Below are 14374 nucleotides of genomic sequence, written 5' to 3' on the forward strand. Positions count from 1 at the left end.
CATAATGAGGCTGCAGGTGTTTCTCACAGTAAGAGGCCAGACAGACCAGACAGGACTTGAGGGCTTTCAGTTTTCTCCCAGTGCAGACATCACAGGCCACATCTTCAGGTCCAGCATAGCAGTGATCAGCAGGAGCAGCTTGGAGTCCAGTCTTCTTCAGTTCCTCCACTAAAACTGCTAACATGGTGTTTTTCAGCAGGACAGGCCTCGGTGTGAAGGTCTGCCTGCACTGAGGGCAGCTGGGGATTTTCTTCTCCTCCTCTTCATCCCAGAAGCTTTTAATACAGTTCATGCAGTAGCTGTGTCCACAGGGAATAGTCACCGGATCCTTCAGTAGATCCAGACAGATGGAACAAGAGATGGTTTCCCGGTCCAGCTGAACTCCTTTCTGCGCCATTTCACCTCTCAGTGGCAACGACTGTCTGAGTTTCACTTCCTCAGAAGTGCAGCTAGTTTGAGCTCTGATCTGAACAGCATGTGTTTCTGCAGTGAACGGGGCCTGTCAGCTGCTGCACGTCAGCACATGTTGGTCACACCCATCTTCAAACTGTAGATCTGAAGGGGAGGGAACCAGGAAATATATGGACAGAGTGGAGCTCGCTGTGATTGGAGAGCAGGAAGCAGAGGGAGGGGTCATCAAGCTGCCGCTCATTCCAGGAAGAGGAGCGGCTCTGTGGATTCTTTGTTTCCTCATTTCCAGCGAAGCCTCGGTTAAAAGCTGCTCCCCGTTTGAAACCTCTAAAATTTTTAGTTGTAAAATCCTTCTGGGCTCCTCAGGCTTTGCTGATGGCTCCATATTTCTCCAACTCTTCCTCAAATTCTGTACAGTTTTCAAACCAGGTGACTGACAATAATCAAACTAAAGTAAATCCTTAAACTGCTGTATAATCATAAAGGAAAAATAAAGGAGGGCAAACTAAAGTCAAAGCTGCAGTGAGTGAGAGAACCACTAATAAAGGCGATCAGTTCAGCTTTTTGATTTGAAACCATGCAGTCCTAGAATGTGTGGAAAAGGTGTCAGAGATGAGGACTCAGATGTGCAACTATTCCAATAGTTACTTGTAACTAAACCATTTTACCAGCATCTATTATTTAGCTACTGGTGCTTATATTTTAGTTACTAGTAACTATTCTATACTTACTAGTAAGAAATGTTTCTATCAACAAGCCATTTTACTTAATCCTTAATGAATGACTAGTACCCCTAGTCCATACGGCCCGGCCCTGTGTGAGGGCTGATGTGTGGTTGTATTCTGCGTCTGCAGCTGGGGGATGCGGCGTGGAGTCGTTGGAGCGTTGCCCCGGAAGTAGCGCAGGAAGTGCTGTTGGAGAGTTGTGTGCGAATCCTTGTACAGTAGAAAAGGCTTTGTTGGAGATGTTTCTCCGGTTGAGTTCTTGTTGGAGCAGGACGACTGTCCATTCAGAAATGTTTGGAGGGACGGTCGGGCGCCTGGATAGTCGAGGCTGTGTGCTCAGAGCGCCGAAGCCGGGATCTCCCCCTGGAGCTGCTGGCAGGCGAAGGCCCCACAATATTCGAATTGTCGGAGATTGTAGGCTGAGATTGCCGGGGAATATGTACTATGTTGAAGGCAGCCGACATTTCAGACAAAGTTGTCGGGAGAAGCCAAAACAGCTTTTCTTAATTCCCTCTGAGGCGGCTGAGCTGCACTTTATCAGAGGTGCGAAGTGAACATTTGTGTGGATGTGTAGTGAGATTTCTGTCTGATCACAAGTGTTTTCAGTTTCCGTTTTCTACCTCTGATGAAGAGCAGCGAGTACAGTACCAGACAGGCAGTCTGTCTGTCAGACGGTCTAAAGGGGGAAACTTACTACCAGCAAAGCAATAACGCAGACTAATGCACAGCAGACAGGCAGGTAGATTTTGTTAAAATATCATGACTTCATTCTCATCAGATGATGATTTTATTTCTCGTGATATTACGACTTTTGTCTCAAAACATTTTTCTGCAAATGTCAGAGAACACAGATATGTGGGAGAGACTTTTAATGTGCAGAAAGTTTTGAGCATGAGCAGAAAACCTGCTGAAACACAGGAGCTATTAAAGTGCAGGAGTTTCTAAATTAATTCTAATTAATTAAGCTAATTTATCATTGAGGTGTAAAGGTGCCACATGCACATTTAAAAAGAATTTACTACTTCAGTCATGCCTGCATGTATGTAGACTCAGCAGGCGTTAAATTAAATGAGAAAAGTTGATAGACAGGAGAAACATATTTGACAGCAATACAGAACGCCAGACAGCCGCACTGCGTTTTATATCTTGTCACCTGTCACCTGAATTTTGTGTTTCCTTTTCTATAAATAAAGATTTTTCCTCAATAAATTGGTTCAGAAAAATTCACCAGAATGTAGGAAATTAAGTGTTTAAAGCCCAAATTTTTCTTATTATCAGTAGTAATTATAAAAACAGGTGACCTGTCCGGGGTGTACCCCGCTTTTCAGCGTTCCGAGGACGACGGGGGGCGCTGGAAGCAATATTTTGGAAGGGGGGGCGCTGGAAGCAATATTTTGGAAGGGGGGGGGCGCTGGAAGCAATATTTTGGAGGGGGGGGCGCTGAGCTGCTGTTGGGGTGCGTTTGTTGGTTGGAAATTCTAAGGCGAGTTTACACTTAAGATTCACAACAATACGAGTTTAAACTTTAAACTACTTTCAAAAAAACTGTGGTCTGCAACATTAAAACCTGCCAGTTTAGTGCGACTGGACGAGACTGTGTATTTTTTCTCTGTCAGCTACTTGTGGTGCAGCTTCGTGCTTTTTTTTTTAATAACACTAGTAACAATAACAAAAATCAACCATATTCAGGGCAAATAACAAAAACATCTTTTTTGATGGGGGGCGGTAAGGGGACCTGGATAATGCATAGGGGGGCGCTGGTGCAAAAAAGGTTGAGAACCACTGCGATAAAACGTTTCATATTTTTTGATATCGATAATTATCACGATAAGTATCAAATCGTTCTTTCTTTCGAGTTTAAAGGCTGATTTTGAGTGAAAGTTGAAGAAACCTGATGGTTAATTGTGGTTTAAACTCTTCTTTATGGTCAGAATGGGACAAACACTTGATGCCAAACAGTGAATCACTTAACAAATCTGAGGCATAACATTCAAAAAATCATGATAAAATCTGTGTCAACAAATACGCACCATTCCTGAATGATTCAAGTGAATAAAATCATTGATTTATTGAATATTTATTGAACATTTGTTATTTTGTTATTGAAAAAATTGTATTGCAATAAATATTATTGTTTTATTGTCCAGCACTAGTCCAGCGTTTAAGCCAGACCTCAGCGTGATCATTACTCACAGGAGTAAATGACTAATATAAATTGCAATAAACCTGAATATCCCTTAATCTGTCCCAGAGGGAGTGCAAAGACTCCACCACAGAACTGCGGAGGGAACACGTGGACACTAAAGGACGTCACCATTACAGCGCTCTGCTGCTGCTATTTTTACCGCACTGTCAGAGCTCTGTGGTCCTTAATCCAATAAGGCGAGCATGAGGCGCACGGGACTTCAGCTGCTAATCCGCCACCACAGATTAAAGGCACAATGAAGATTTAATGAGTGAGGGAGGAACAACAGGGATTAACCAGGTTTACTGAGGGGGTCTCCTGGCTTTGCATGCTGGGAGTTTCTCTTCTGAAGGACATTTATGGTAAAGCAGAGCAGACTTGAAAATAATAATGTTGTTAAACCTATAAATTCAGCCCTTTTTGCAGCTACTAACTCAGAAGCTTAACATATAATTATATAATGTTAATAACACCATGTGAAGCTGTGAGGGAGCAGAACAACTGGATGCATCATCAGTAAGCATGAGGTCTGGCTGTGGCGTGTAATTAACTCTGCAGCCTCTAGAGGTCGCCAACAGAACGGTCTGCAGCGTGTCTCTGTCCTTTATTGATTGTTTTATAATGGTGGATGGGGGAAAGAGTATTTATTGGGTTGTATGTTTGCAGTCTAGTATTATTTGTTAAAGGTTAACTGAACAACTCGTCATGAGGATTTCTAAAAAACCCCCAAACTGACATAAAACAATTACAAAAAGTGAAGTGTGAAATAATACTGTCAGGTAAATTATTAAAATATTTAAATCTTTATACTTTTCCAATCAGTTGTTTTTTCCCTGCTCTCTACCTCCAATCAATTTGATTAAAAGACATTAAACTAAATTTATTTTACTCCACTATTAATCTGTCACTTCTTTTTTCTTTGAGGCCAGAGGGAACACGTGGACACGTCCGGTTTCTGAAACACCCATCCACCCCAACCACCTCCTTAGTCTGACTTCTCTGTTATTTATACTAGGCCTACTGTTAGCGGTGAACAGTGATGCCAAAGGCTGCGATGTGAGTTGGTACCAGACGCCGAAGGACGTGACAAATCGTAGGTATTTGACTGGTGTTTTTTCTCAACTTTCTTTTGCAATATATTTGCACATGTTTCTGTTTAACTGAACATCTTTCTTTAGAAGAAATCATCCTGTTGAGAGAATCTGAGGAATCACAGCTTTATTCTCATTAATGTTCACATTTAGTACACAAAAAACACATTGTTAATACACAGTACTCAACATTTGTTGTTCTAGTAAAATGCAAATGTTTAATAATCTAATAATCTAAAGTAACAGCTTTTTATTATATAAAAATATCTTTTGACCGTGTTTTAAATGCTAAATGTGCAGCTGAAGGGTTGTTCATGCTATCGATGACAAAACTGCCTTTCTTTAAGAATAACTTAGAAAGTACTGGATGTAAAGAGCGTTTTTACATGAGGTAGTAGTTCATCTGCCAACACCTCTAAACCGTGTTGAAGCGTCCTGAGTGAGTCCACGGACTGCGACAGCCTCAGATACAAACAGAGCAGATTTTTCTGATCGGCTTCAGTTCTCCAGCAGATCTTCTGCAAACGCAGGAGTCCAGTAGCTGTCCTTTCTCTCCCTTTTGCCTCTAGTTGCATTTCCTTGGGTTTTTGGTTGAGTTCTCTTTATCCTGGAGATCTGAACGGCAGCCAGGCAGATCATGCCGACCTGCCGGAGGAAACATTAACAGATTAGAAAGTGATCAGAGCTGCTTCTGTCATTAACCTGACGACTCACTGTTCAGATGCTCATGGCAGCCAAAGTCTGTTTAAAGTACAACAATATGGAAGGAAGACTTTCTCATCGTGTGGTGATGCAGTTGAAAGCAGTCCGCTGAAAAACGCTCTGTTGTTGGTGCGTTCAGGGAAACATAAGTATTTAAGAATTCATAGTCGGCGTTTATGTTTAGGTCCTGATGGATCTTTTTCTTGATAAAGTAAAAAAGCTTTACTCACTAAACTCCTAAGCTAACACATTTCTTATAGAGTCTTTCATCTCATGTTGCTTTTATATTAACTAACATCGGTTTAGAAGACATGCAGGCTGCACTGACTTTTGCCTTTTGCTGTTAAAATGACAAGCGAGCTCTCTGAAGTCCTACTGACCAAAGATTGTTAGAAAGAATGAATTCTTCAATTTGTGTAACTTTCTGAATAAGACATCACAAGACAGATAGCCAAAGTGACTCCAGTGTTTCCCATACATAGACTTTACTTGGGGGGGCCGCCCAGGTGGATTAACAGCGACCCATTTTAAAATCATTCTTGATTGCTGCGTAGTGCATATTCGCTCTGCACATCCTTTCACTCGGTCACTCTCTCTCTCGCAAACACGGACAACAGACCCGTCTGTGAATTGAATGGCTGGTATCATAAACACCGCTGCACAAATCTGTCCAACACAACGCTGTCAATGTCGGAGACCCATCCTCAAAACAGTTATTAGCATGTAAGGAGCCCAGCTAATAATGAGAGCTATGTTAACTTTGGAAAACAGCTGTCGAAGTTACCACGCTGTATAACTGGTAGTCAACAGGTGCGTTCGAGATAACTGACGATCTACCTCCGGTAGACTGCGTGAGCTTACTGTGAGTTTCTAACAATGATCAGGTCTTGCTCCCACGAGGTCTAGTGACGTTTTGCAGCGCAGGTGTTGTGCCGAATTGTGCGTGCCTGCCGTGAACTGCATACACCTCGCAGGAGGTAAGGCTCTCTTATACTGAGAAAAGAGGCAGGTAGCCTACAATATCTGTTTTGCCGATTTATGCAATTCACTTCTTAAGGTCCTTTTAGGACACTTTGCTGTTTGAACGCGGTTAACGACACATGTTTTTGCTGAATCTCAAGAAATGGTACTTTTACTAAGTGTAATAATATATTAACAATTCTTAACATTCATAAAATATACACTGATCATTTATCACTTTTGATGAACCCCACAAAGAATAGTATGGCATTTAAAAGCAGAACCTTAATGCATTTTCTTACAATTCTCGGCAGGCGTGCAAAATTAGGCATAACACCTGTGACAGTAGACTGCCTGCCCCCCCGACACAGCAATAAATCAGAATTAAGCATTAAGGCCGTCAGAGCGAACGCAGCTTTAAACAAAGTTTCAGTGAGTCTCAATCTCCCAGATGAAGGTGGCAAAAAGGGAATCAGAGATGTGAAATCGTTCAAATAGGTGAATAATACAAGCACTCCTGGAAGACATGCATAGTGTTGTACGTGATAAAAGTGACAAATAATTTAATAAAAACTTAAAAAAGTCAACTCAACTGTCCACTCACAAAGTCAGAAACACATAGAAACTAAACCTGTCCTCCGGTCAGCGGTGTTACCTCGAGCAGCAGCAGGCCGGCAGTCAGACCAGCCACCAGCAGCAGGTGGTTTTTGGCCCACCAGATGATCTTCTCCAGGCAGCCGATGGTGAAGACGTTCTTACCAGCCATACGCTCCTCCAAATGCTGCATCCCATAACCACACATGGTGTTCAGCACCGTCTGCAAAAGAAAATAACACACTATTCCTGCTTCCCAGATGATGAACCCTTCAGACTCCAACGACCACCCCTCACCTTTGCTCTAGCGCCACCCTCAGAACAAATTTTAGATGTTTAACTCCACTACAGTACAGACTCTGAGAACAGATAAATCATCAGGATGTTGTTTAGATTGTGGCTGTAATGAACACTGAAGCCTGTAGGGGGCGCCTGCAAGTTCTCACATGTAAGGGAACACATAGTTAATATTTACACATATGCAGATGATACCCTGTTGTTTGGTTTTGTATCAACGCAACAAATAAAATGATTCAATGCATTTATCATGTTAAATGCTAGAAGTTACAATATGAGCAGCAACTAAACCAAGACAGAAAGCCAAGTCAGAGAAATTGAAAATGCTGGACTCTAAACGTCGGCCATCTAGCTCACAGTCGTGGTTCCCTCATTGATCCTGACTTGAGTTTTTAACATCGCATGTTGCATGATTGTAATGGATCAAGAACTGTGAAAACACACCTGTGTCAATGATTGTTGTCCAGTCTCTAAAAGTTATTACAAACCTTTCAGCCAATCAGAAGTGAGAATTGTGTGGTGTGCTTCATTAAAGTTAAAATAATAAAGCAATGGATATTTTCTTCAATATCAAGATCATGGGTAATTATCACAATTACTGTTGATCTTTGGTTCATAACATTTTATTGCAGTTTCTGTCTCGGTTCTGGGATGTTGGTGTTCAGGTTACCGGCTCTGAGGTGTTGTCTTGTTTTACTACCTGTCTGTGTGTTCACTGGTTGTCTGATGTGACTTATCTGTGAACATGTGCCTTGTTAGCTTTATCGATCCTGTGTATCTAAGTCATTGTTCTAGTAGTAAGTAGTAAGTTGTTAGTAGTAAGTTCATTGTTTCTCCTCTGTGCCTACCTGTGCTTTTGAGGATGTCTCGTTGGCCAGCCTCGTCCCTGGTGCTTCCCTGTTTTGTGTGGATTTATGGATTACCAACTGTTTGTTTGCGGATGTACGTTGTTTGGTTTTGGACTGCTTCATCGTTCATTCAATTAAACACCACTAATTTAACCAGGTCCTTATGAGCTTCTGCATCTGGTCCCGCCGGAGCTCCACTAAGGCTTCCTGCTATTGGACTAAAATCTTAAATTAGGATGTTTTGGTTCCAAGAACTGACAGAGATGGAACTCTAACTCCAGGCATCCGAATGTCCCCTAATAAACCTGTTTGGACCCTACAGGCCATGCAGACAGACTGTGGTTCTGACCTGGTTCTGTAGGTGAACGCAGCAGGAGAAGGGAACTCCACAGGCCTCCAGACTAGGGTTGGTGTCTAAACACTCAAAGTAGACATTGTGGGACCAGTCCTTGTAACTCTCAACGCCACAGCACTGAAACTGCAAACACAACAACAAGCCTCACAACAACAGCTCACTGCCAACAAACTGGATCATTAAAGGCCTCTTTTCTCCTTAACCTTTTTCTGGATAAAGTCAATGGCGTTCTCCAGGTCCTGGTCCTCCCTGTAGCGGATGATGGCCTTCATCATCAGCCTTTCTGTTCTCTCCATCACCTGAACAGCAACAACAACACCAAGTTGGGTTTTTGTTTGGTGCTTTATTTTAAGGTAATTAATGCAGAAAAAGTGTCTCTATAAGATGGTGTCTATATTTTCTTTCTATTTCATGTCAGAGCAGTGGGATGTTACCATGTCTGTGAAGAGGTACCCCACGACTCCAGCAGCGATCTGCAGGATGAGGACGGCCGCCACGATCCCCAGAAACTGAAGGAGCAAATGACAAACAGCCTGAATGAGAAGGTGGTTGTGGTGATGGATGGGTCAGAAACCTGACTTTCACCCAGGAGACGGGTGTTTGTTTACCACGTGAAACAGTCAACATTGATTCTTTTTAGTTAACTTATGTAAATTACATAACTTCACTCACTTACGTTAAGTAACATAACTTAACCCAAACTATGATCTTTTCCTAAACCTGACCAAGTTAACCAAATTACAATGTTTCACAATGTTAACCACCAGTTTTATTTTGAAAGTCTCACCAAACGTTGCATAAATATTTTTTCTAACTTGACCATGGATCCCTACAGAAACAACACCAAGGGCGTTAAACAGCGACGCCAAGGGGTCTGACCAAGTGTCCATATGTGAAGAGTGTTGACAGAATAAAAACACTGAACCTGATATCATTTAAAATTCAGAAGATATCAGCAGATCAGGGTGCAGTCTTACCGTCTTCAGCAGGCAGGTGGCGTTACGCAGCGCTCCGTAACATCCAAGGAAGGTGATGAGAAACATCATCGAGCCGACGACGATCAACAGCAGAGCTGGATCTATTGTCAGGGTGTCAACCACATCTGCACACACACACACACACACACACACACACACACACACACACACACACACAGCTGAATAGCAGCAAGTGAAAGTTGCAACATGTCTGATTAATTTTTATGGCTCATCCTCAGGAATGTTAACAGCAGAGTATTGTTTTTGTAACACACACACACACACCTGTGTAAGTAATGCAGGTAGGTTCCTGTCCTGTAAGCCCATGCAGGCTGGGCCCCTACATGAAGGATATAAACATAATATTCTTTCCCTTTTCCACTGCAGCAACATAACGTAATCTCAGTCTCTTTCTGCTACATCCCTTGTTGCCAAACCAACATGTGGTTCTGCTGAGTTTCTGAAGCTAAGCAGGTTTGGGCTTGGTTAATACCTGGATGGGAGACTTCCTGGGAACACTAAGTTGTTGGTGGGGCAGGGATGGGGACTCTGTGCCTAATGACACGCCGTCCTTCAATTGAGACGTTTAAAACTGAGCACCTGGCTCGCTGTGGTCATTATAGACTCCTGGCACTTATCACACAGAGCAGGCTGTTTCCCGGTGTCCTGCCAAAATTTCCCAACCGGGCTTTCTCCATCTGGCCATCAACCTTCCCCCAGTGTGATTGGCTCTTTGTTTCCCTCCCTCTCCACCACAAGCTGATGTGTGTTGAGTGTTCTGCTGCAAATGGCTGCCCTTCATCACCCACGTGTGTGGTCAGATAAAACGCTTTAGAAATATAATGCATTATTATTACAATTTTTAAATTCAGTAAAAACATATCCAGTGGTGGAACATAACGAAGTACATTTGCTAAAGTACTGTACTTAAGGTAAATTTGAAGTACTTGTACTTTGCTTGAGTATTTTCAATTAATGTCCCTTTTGTGCAGCTTTTAGCAAAAACCTGTTTTCACAGTAAAGCTGAAACAAAATCACAACAGCTTATTCTATTGTTGTCTGCTGCTGACTTTGCTCCCCACCTTTTAATGATCTAAACCAGGGGTTTAGAGTCTAAGACTGCAGGCGTCCATTCAGGCAAAGCTTGGGAACCCCCCCCACCACATCTTTAGTTTACTTGGTAAGTTTCCTTCAATTCCTGGATGCTTCTGGGATTATGATTATATTATTTGATCCCTAGACTCTCAACATTTGAGCCAAAATAGCCTGATACTGCTGTTTGACAGAACTTCTGACTGCACCAAATGGTTAAAAAAAGAAGCATTTATTAGTTTGTCTGTGAAGATTCTCAGTCATCCAGGTCATAGTTATCCACCGAGGGTTAAAGTCAAGGGCAACTGAAGAAGCCGCTTGGATGAGAGACGACACGTCTTCCAGTATCTTCAACCAAGTCCAGTTGCCCTTGACTTTAACCTTTGTTGGACATTTATTAGTTTCCAACAACCACTGTATCTCTGAACTTTCACACATGTAGGCTATTCTATGTGATCTCCTTTTGATAACTAATGCAATAAGTAATGTGATATTCTTTCTCTTCCATTCACTCAGCCTCCCCTGAAACTGTTTGGAGCCCCCGCCCGCCTCACACTTTGAAATCCCCTCATCTTAATCATCTGTGAGTCATCTGGTTTTTACCAATTTCACAACATGCATCTTTATCACTTTGACACATTTCACCAATCAAGCCCTACTTGCAACCCATGTATGAGCATGTATGAGCCCTGTAGGACTCCAGTATGGATCTGCAGTTTGCAAGTAACAATCAACACACAATGAAAACACAGAAGAACATTTGTCCTAAACACTCACAACTTACTGAAGTTCATGTCCCTGCACTGGAAAAAGGGCCCATAGTTAGTGCGGCCTGTTAATATAATTATTTTACCAACCGTTCTCCTTGGCGATCTTGGCGTAGATCCCCACCGCTATGAGCACAGCACTCACAACCTGCAGAGCCAATAAGATCATGTTTTATCAAGAGACCCACATGAAGCGCAGGTAACACTGACAAGGATCTAGGCTAGCAGTTTCCCCCCGCTTTCAGTCTTTGTGCTAAGCTAAACACGTCCTGGACCGATTTCTGTATCGGACACGCAGAGATGAGACTGATATCCGACAACACAAAACACAAGCATCTGCGTTGTTACAGGTGTTTCTACTGGTCCAGGCGAGAATCTGAAATACTGACAGTGACAAAACAATCTGCTGTTCACAGGGCAAAGAATAGAGAAGCTCCTTTATTGCAGAAAAAGAAATGGGCATGAAACAAAGCTATATGGCAATACACCGGAAAATGTAACAAAATATATTTACATATTTGGGAATCTCGAATGTTTTAATATACTGCAGTATAGACATGTCCCCATCACTTAAAGCATTTGTTAAAAATATTTGCAACAAGAAACGTTAACCAAAAAATAAAAATGCTTTGAAAAAGGTTTAATTGCAGAAATAACAAAACATGCAAAGCAATGTTAATATAGAAGAAACAGATGTGCAATGTGCAAAAGTAACTGAAGCTAAAAAAACCCCCCATTAATTTATATTTTTACATTTTGTCACCCGCCACCTGAATATCTATATGTTGATACATACAAGAAAGGTTATGCAATGCAAACTACAATGTAGTGACATTAGCTTTATTGAAACAATCCTTTATGAATTAAGGCATAAAGCTAAACAGATATTCATGACCAGCTGTTACATACTATCGTGTATAAATATATGATAGTGTGAATGAAAAAAGTGGTAACTAAAAACAAATACTAAAAAAACTCAATTTAAGACTGATGGAAAATTGTTTGCCTCCTTAAAGTCAATTTGGCAACACGGTGGAAAAGGAGGCATTATTTCTATATAGATACCTAACTAGCAAACTTTCAAGTTTGGATCTGATAAACATCACTGTGCCCTTCTGTCTCTAAGGAAACAAACTGGATAGTTGATTTTGACCCCGAAGATGCTTCCAGAACATATCTTGTCACATGGCTAACAGCAAGAAGTTCAGCCCTTAACTTTTTATTTTAACAGTGAACTTATATTTTCTTTGCATGAACTCTATTGGAACATTGTTGTCTAAACATGTGGGATAATTTCAGCCAGGGAAAGAAAACAAAGTCAAACTACTCATGCTAATTCGAAAGATCAGCAAGAAAATTTCAAATTTTACAAATCTAGTTTCAATCAATTTGCACAAATTAAACATGAGCGGAAATAAAGTTCAGCTTAAGTGGAAAAGCAGGTGGATCAGTAATAAGAGGGGAAACAACCAACCTAAATCTGGAAGGAAAATGACTCGTGACTTTGAATCTTATTGTTTTTCCACAGTGACTCACTTTCTCACCATGTCACACAACTTATCATCAAATTAATGTTTTTCTTTTCTTGGCTGAGATGAGATGGTGTATGATGTTAAGAGGAGACCCAGGCCAAAAGTATTCACATTTTACATGTTTAAGTCGATGAATGTTAAAGTTATTGAACTCAACTAAGAATCGCCCAAAATGAACTTCTCATAATAACATTAGTCAGCTGGGATTGGCTGGGAGTGCGCAGGATAGGCGGTTGACGATGGATGGATGGATGGATGGATGGATGGACAATAACACTAAAGACCTCTAACGCTCAAACACTCATCTGACTCGAGACGACCACTTTTCTTTTAGAACAGCTTTGAGTGTTTCTGTCACTCGTTTGTTAGAAAGCCACCTACAATATAATTTATCAAACTACAGTATGGAGGTAAGATTAATTACATGATATTCACAGGAAGTATAAAACATGTCACGTGTGTGTTGGTAAATAATTCTTTGATTTCGGGAAACATCAGACTTTTTTGCTCTTTCATCACCGTTTATATCAAGACAATGTGTTTATGATCAGATTGTTCACATGAACATCATCGATCTAGCCTCTGTGCACCAGATTAAAGCTTTTAACTTTAAAATGATGAAAATTTTCTTCTGTCATAGCCTCACAAAATCTTGTGGGAAACACTGAATCATATTCATGCAACATCCACGACCCGCCTGAAGCTTCGTCCTCCCACTGTCTCTAAATGCTGCAGGCTGCTCCTTTAAGTAAGTCACATGCATGTAAATATTTTGGGGAAAACATCACCACAGGTTTGTTGAGAGTTCTTTTTCACCTTCCATAAATGAAGCGCTTCTTTTCAAAATCCCAGAAAGCCAAACTTGCTTTCAGACGCTCCTTTTACTATGAAGTGCTGTAACTGTGCTGGTGAACCGACTTCCAGTAAAACCATATTGTGCAACGGGTTTAAGAACACGCACTGCTGAATCAGAATCAGAAATACTTTACTGATCCCCGAGGGGATATTCTTTGTTACAGCTGCTCACTTTGCATATCCAGGCAGTGAGGAATGGAATAATAATAAGAGGAAGCATGTAAGAATCTACAAATCTACAAATCTGAACATAAAGTATTTTACAGTATTAATAGAACTGATAAATAGTTCTAGTGAATGAAATAGTAATAAAAAGTACTGGTGGATTTGATGTGGAATGGATCAGAGTAACCAGAGTATTAAAACAGATAATACTTCACGGTATTTAAGGAAAGCGATCCCACTAACGGATCTGTGAAGTGACACCTTTTGATCCTCCAGAGACCAACAGAGACTCACCCAGAAGGCGTAGCAGAAGACGAACAAAGTGTACTTGATGGTTCGGTATCCGCACATCTCCTCTCAGCAGGTCGCTGCTGTTCCGTCTGACTGCTGTGAAACTCTGGTGGAGGTTTGTTATCTGCTGACATGACGGCAGAGGACGTGTGTCGGCCTGCAGGACGCATTCCTCCTGTCAGGATCCCACACTCTGCTGGATGTCGTCCTGTCCTCAGTGAGGGAGGAGGTGTGGGCCTGTCGCTGTCAAAACAGCGTCAGTCAGTCCTGTCAGCACCGCCTACAGGCTGCGGGGTTTGTTACAGCCACATTATGGACAAACAGCCTCCTGTAGTGGAGTTAAACATGTAAAGTCTGTCCTGAAGGTGGCGCTAGAGGAAAGGTCAGGAGGTCATTCAAATCTAAAGCCGCAACCCCTGGCTCTGTGCTGAAGAGCCTTAAACCTGCGTCCTCTCCAGCAGCCAGCAGGGGGCGACTTAAACCTGCGTCCTCTCCAGCGGCCAGCAGGGGGCGACTTAAACCTGCGT

The 14374-nt window shown here is 41.8% G+C and overlaps 2 protein-coding genes across 2 annotated transcripts; both read right to left on the reverse strand.

Moving 5' to 3' along the window:
- Positions 1 to 7: 7 nt before the first annotated feature.
- On the reverse strand, positions 8 to 486 carry LOC123965104 (E3 ubiquitin/ISG15 ligase TRIM25-like; the record flags this gene model as incomplete). Its single annotated transcript, XM_046041669.1, has 1 exon — positions 8 to 486. A coding segment is annotated over exon 1 (390 nt), but the record flags the coding sequence as incomplete, so codon positions are not given.
- Positions 487 to 4910: 4424 nt separating this feature from the next.
- On the reverse strand, positions 4911 to 13907 carry zgc:113223 (uncharacterized protein LOC541424 homolog). The gene is made up of 8 exons (XM_046041670.1): positions 13851 to 13907; positions 11095 to 11152; positions 9146 to 9270; positions 8603 to 8677; positions 8372 to 8467; positions 8163 to 8291; positions 6730 to 6891; positions 4911 to 5057 (listed from the first exon to the last, which is right to left on the reverse strand). The coding sequence occupies exons 1-8, from the start codon at positions 13905 to 13907 to the stop codon at positions 4911 to 4913; spliced, it is 849 nt and encodes a 282-aa protein (XP_045897626.1).
- Between the last annotated feature and the right edge of the window lie 467 nt (positions 13908 to 14374).

This window comes from Micropterus dolomieu, unplaced genomic scaffold, assembly GCF_021292245.1.
Source record: "Micropterus dolomieu isolate WLL.071019.BEF.003 ecotype Adirondacks unplaced genomic scaffold, ASM2129224v1 contig_8669, whole genome shotgun sequence".
In the NCBI taxonomy this organism is placed as follows: Eukaryota; Metazoa; Chordata; class Actinopteri; order Centrarchiformes; family Centrarchidae; genus Micropterus; species Micropterus dolomieu.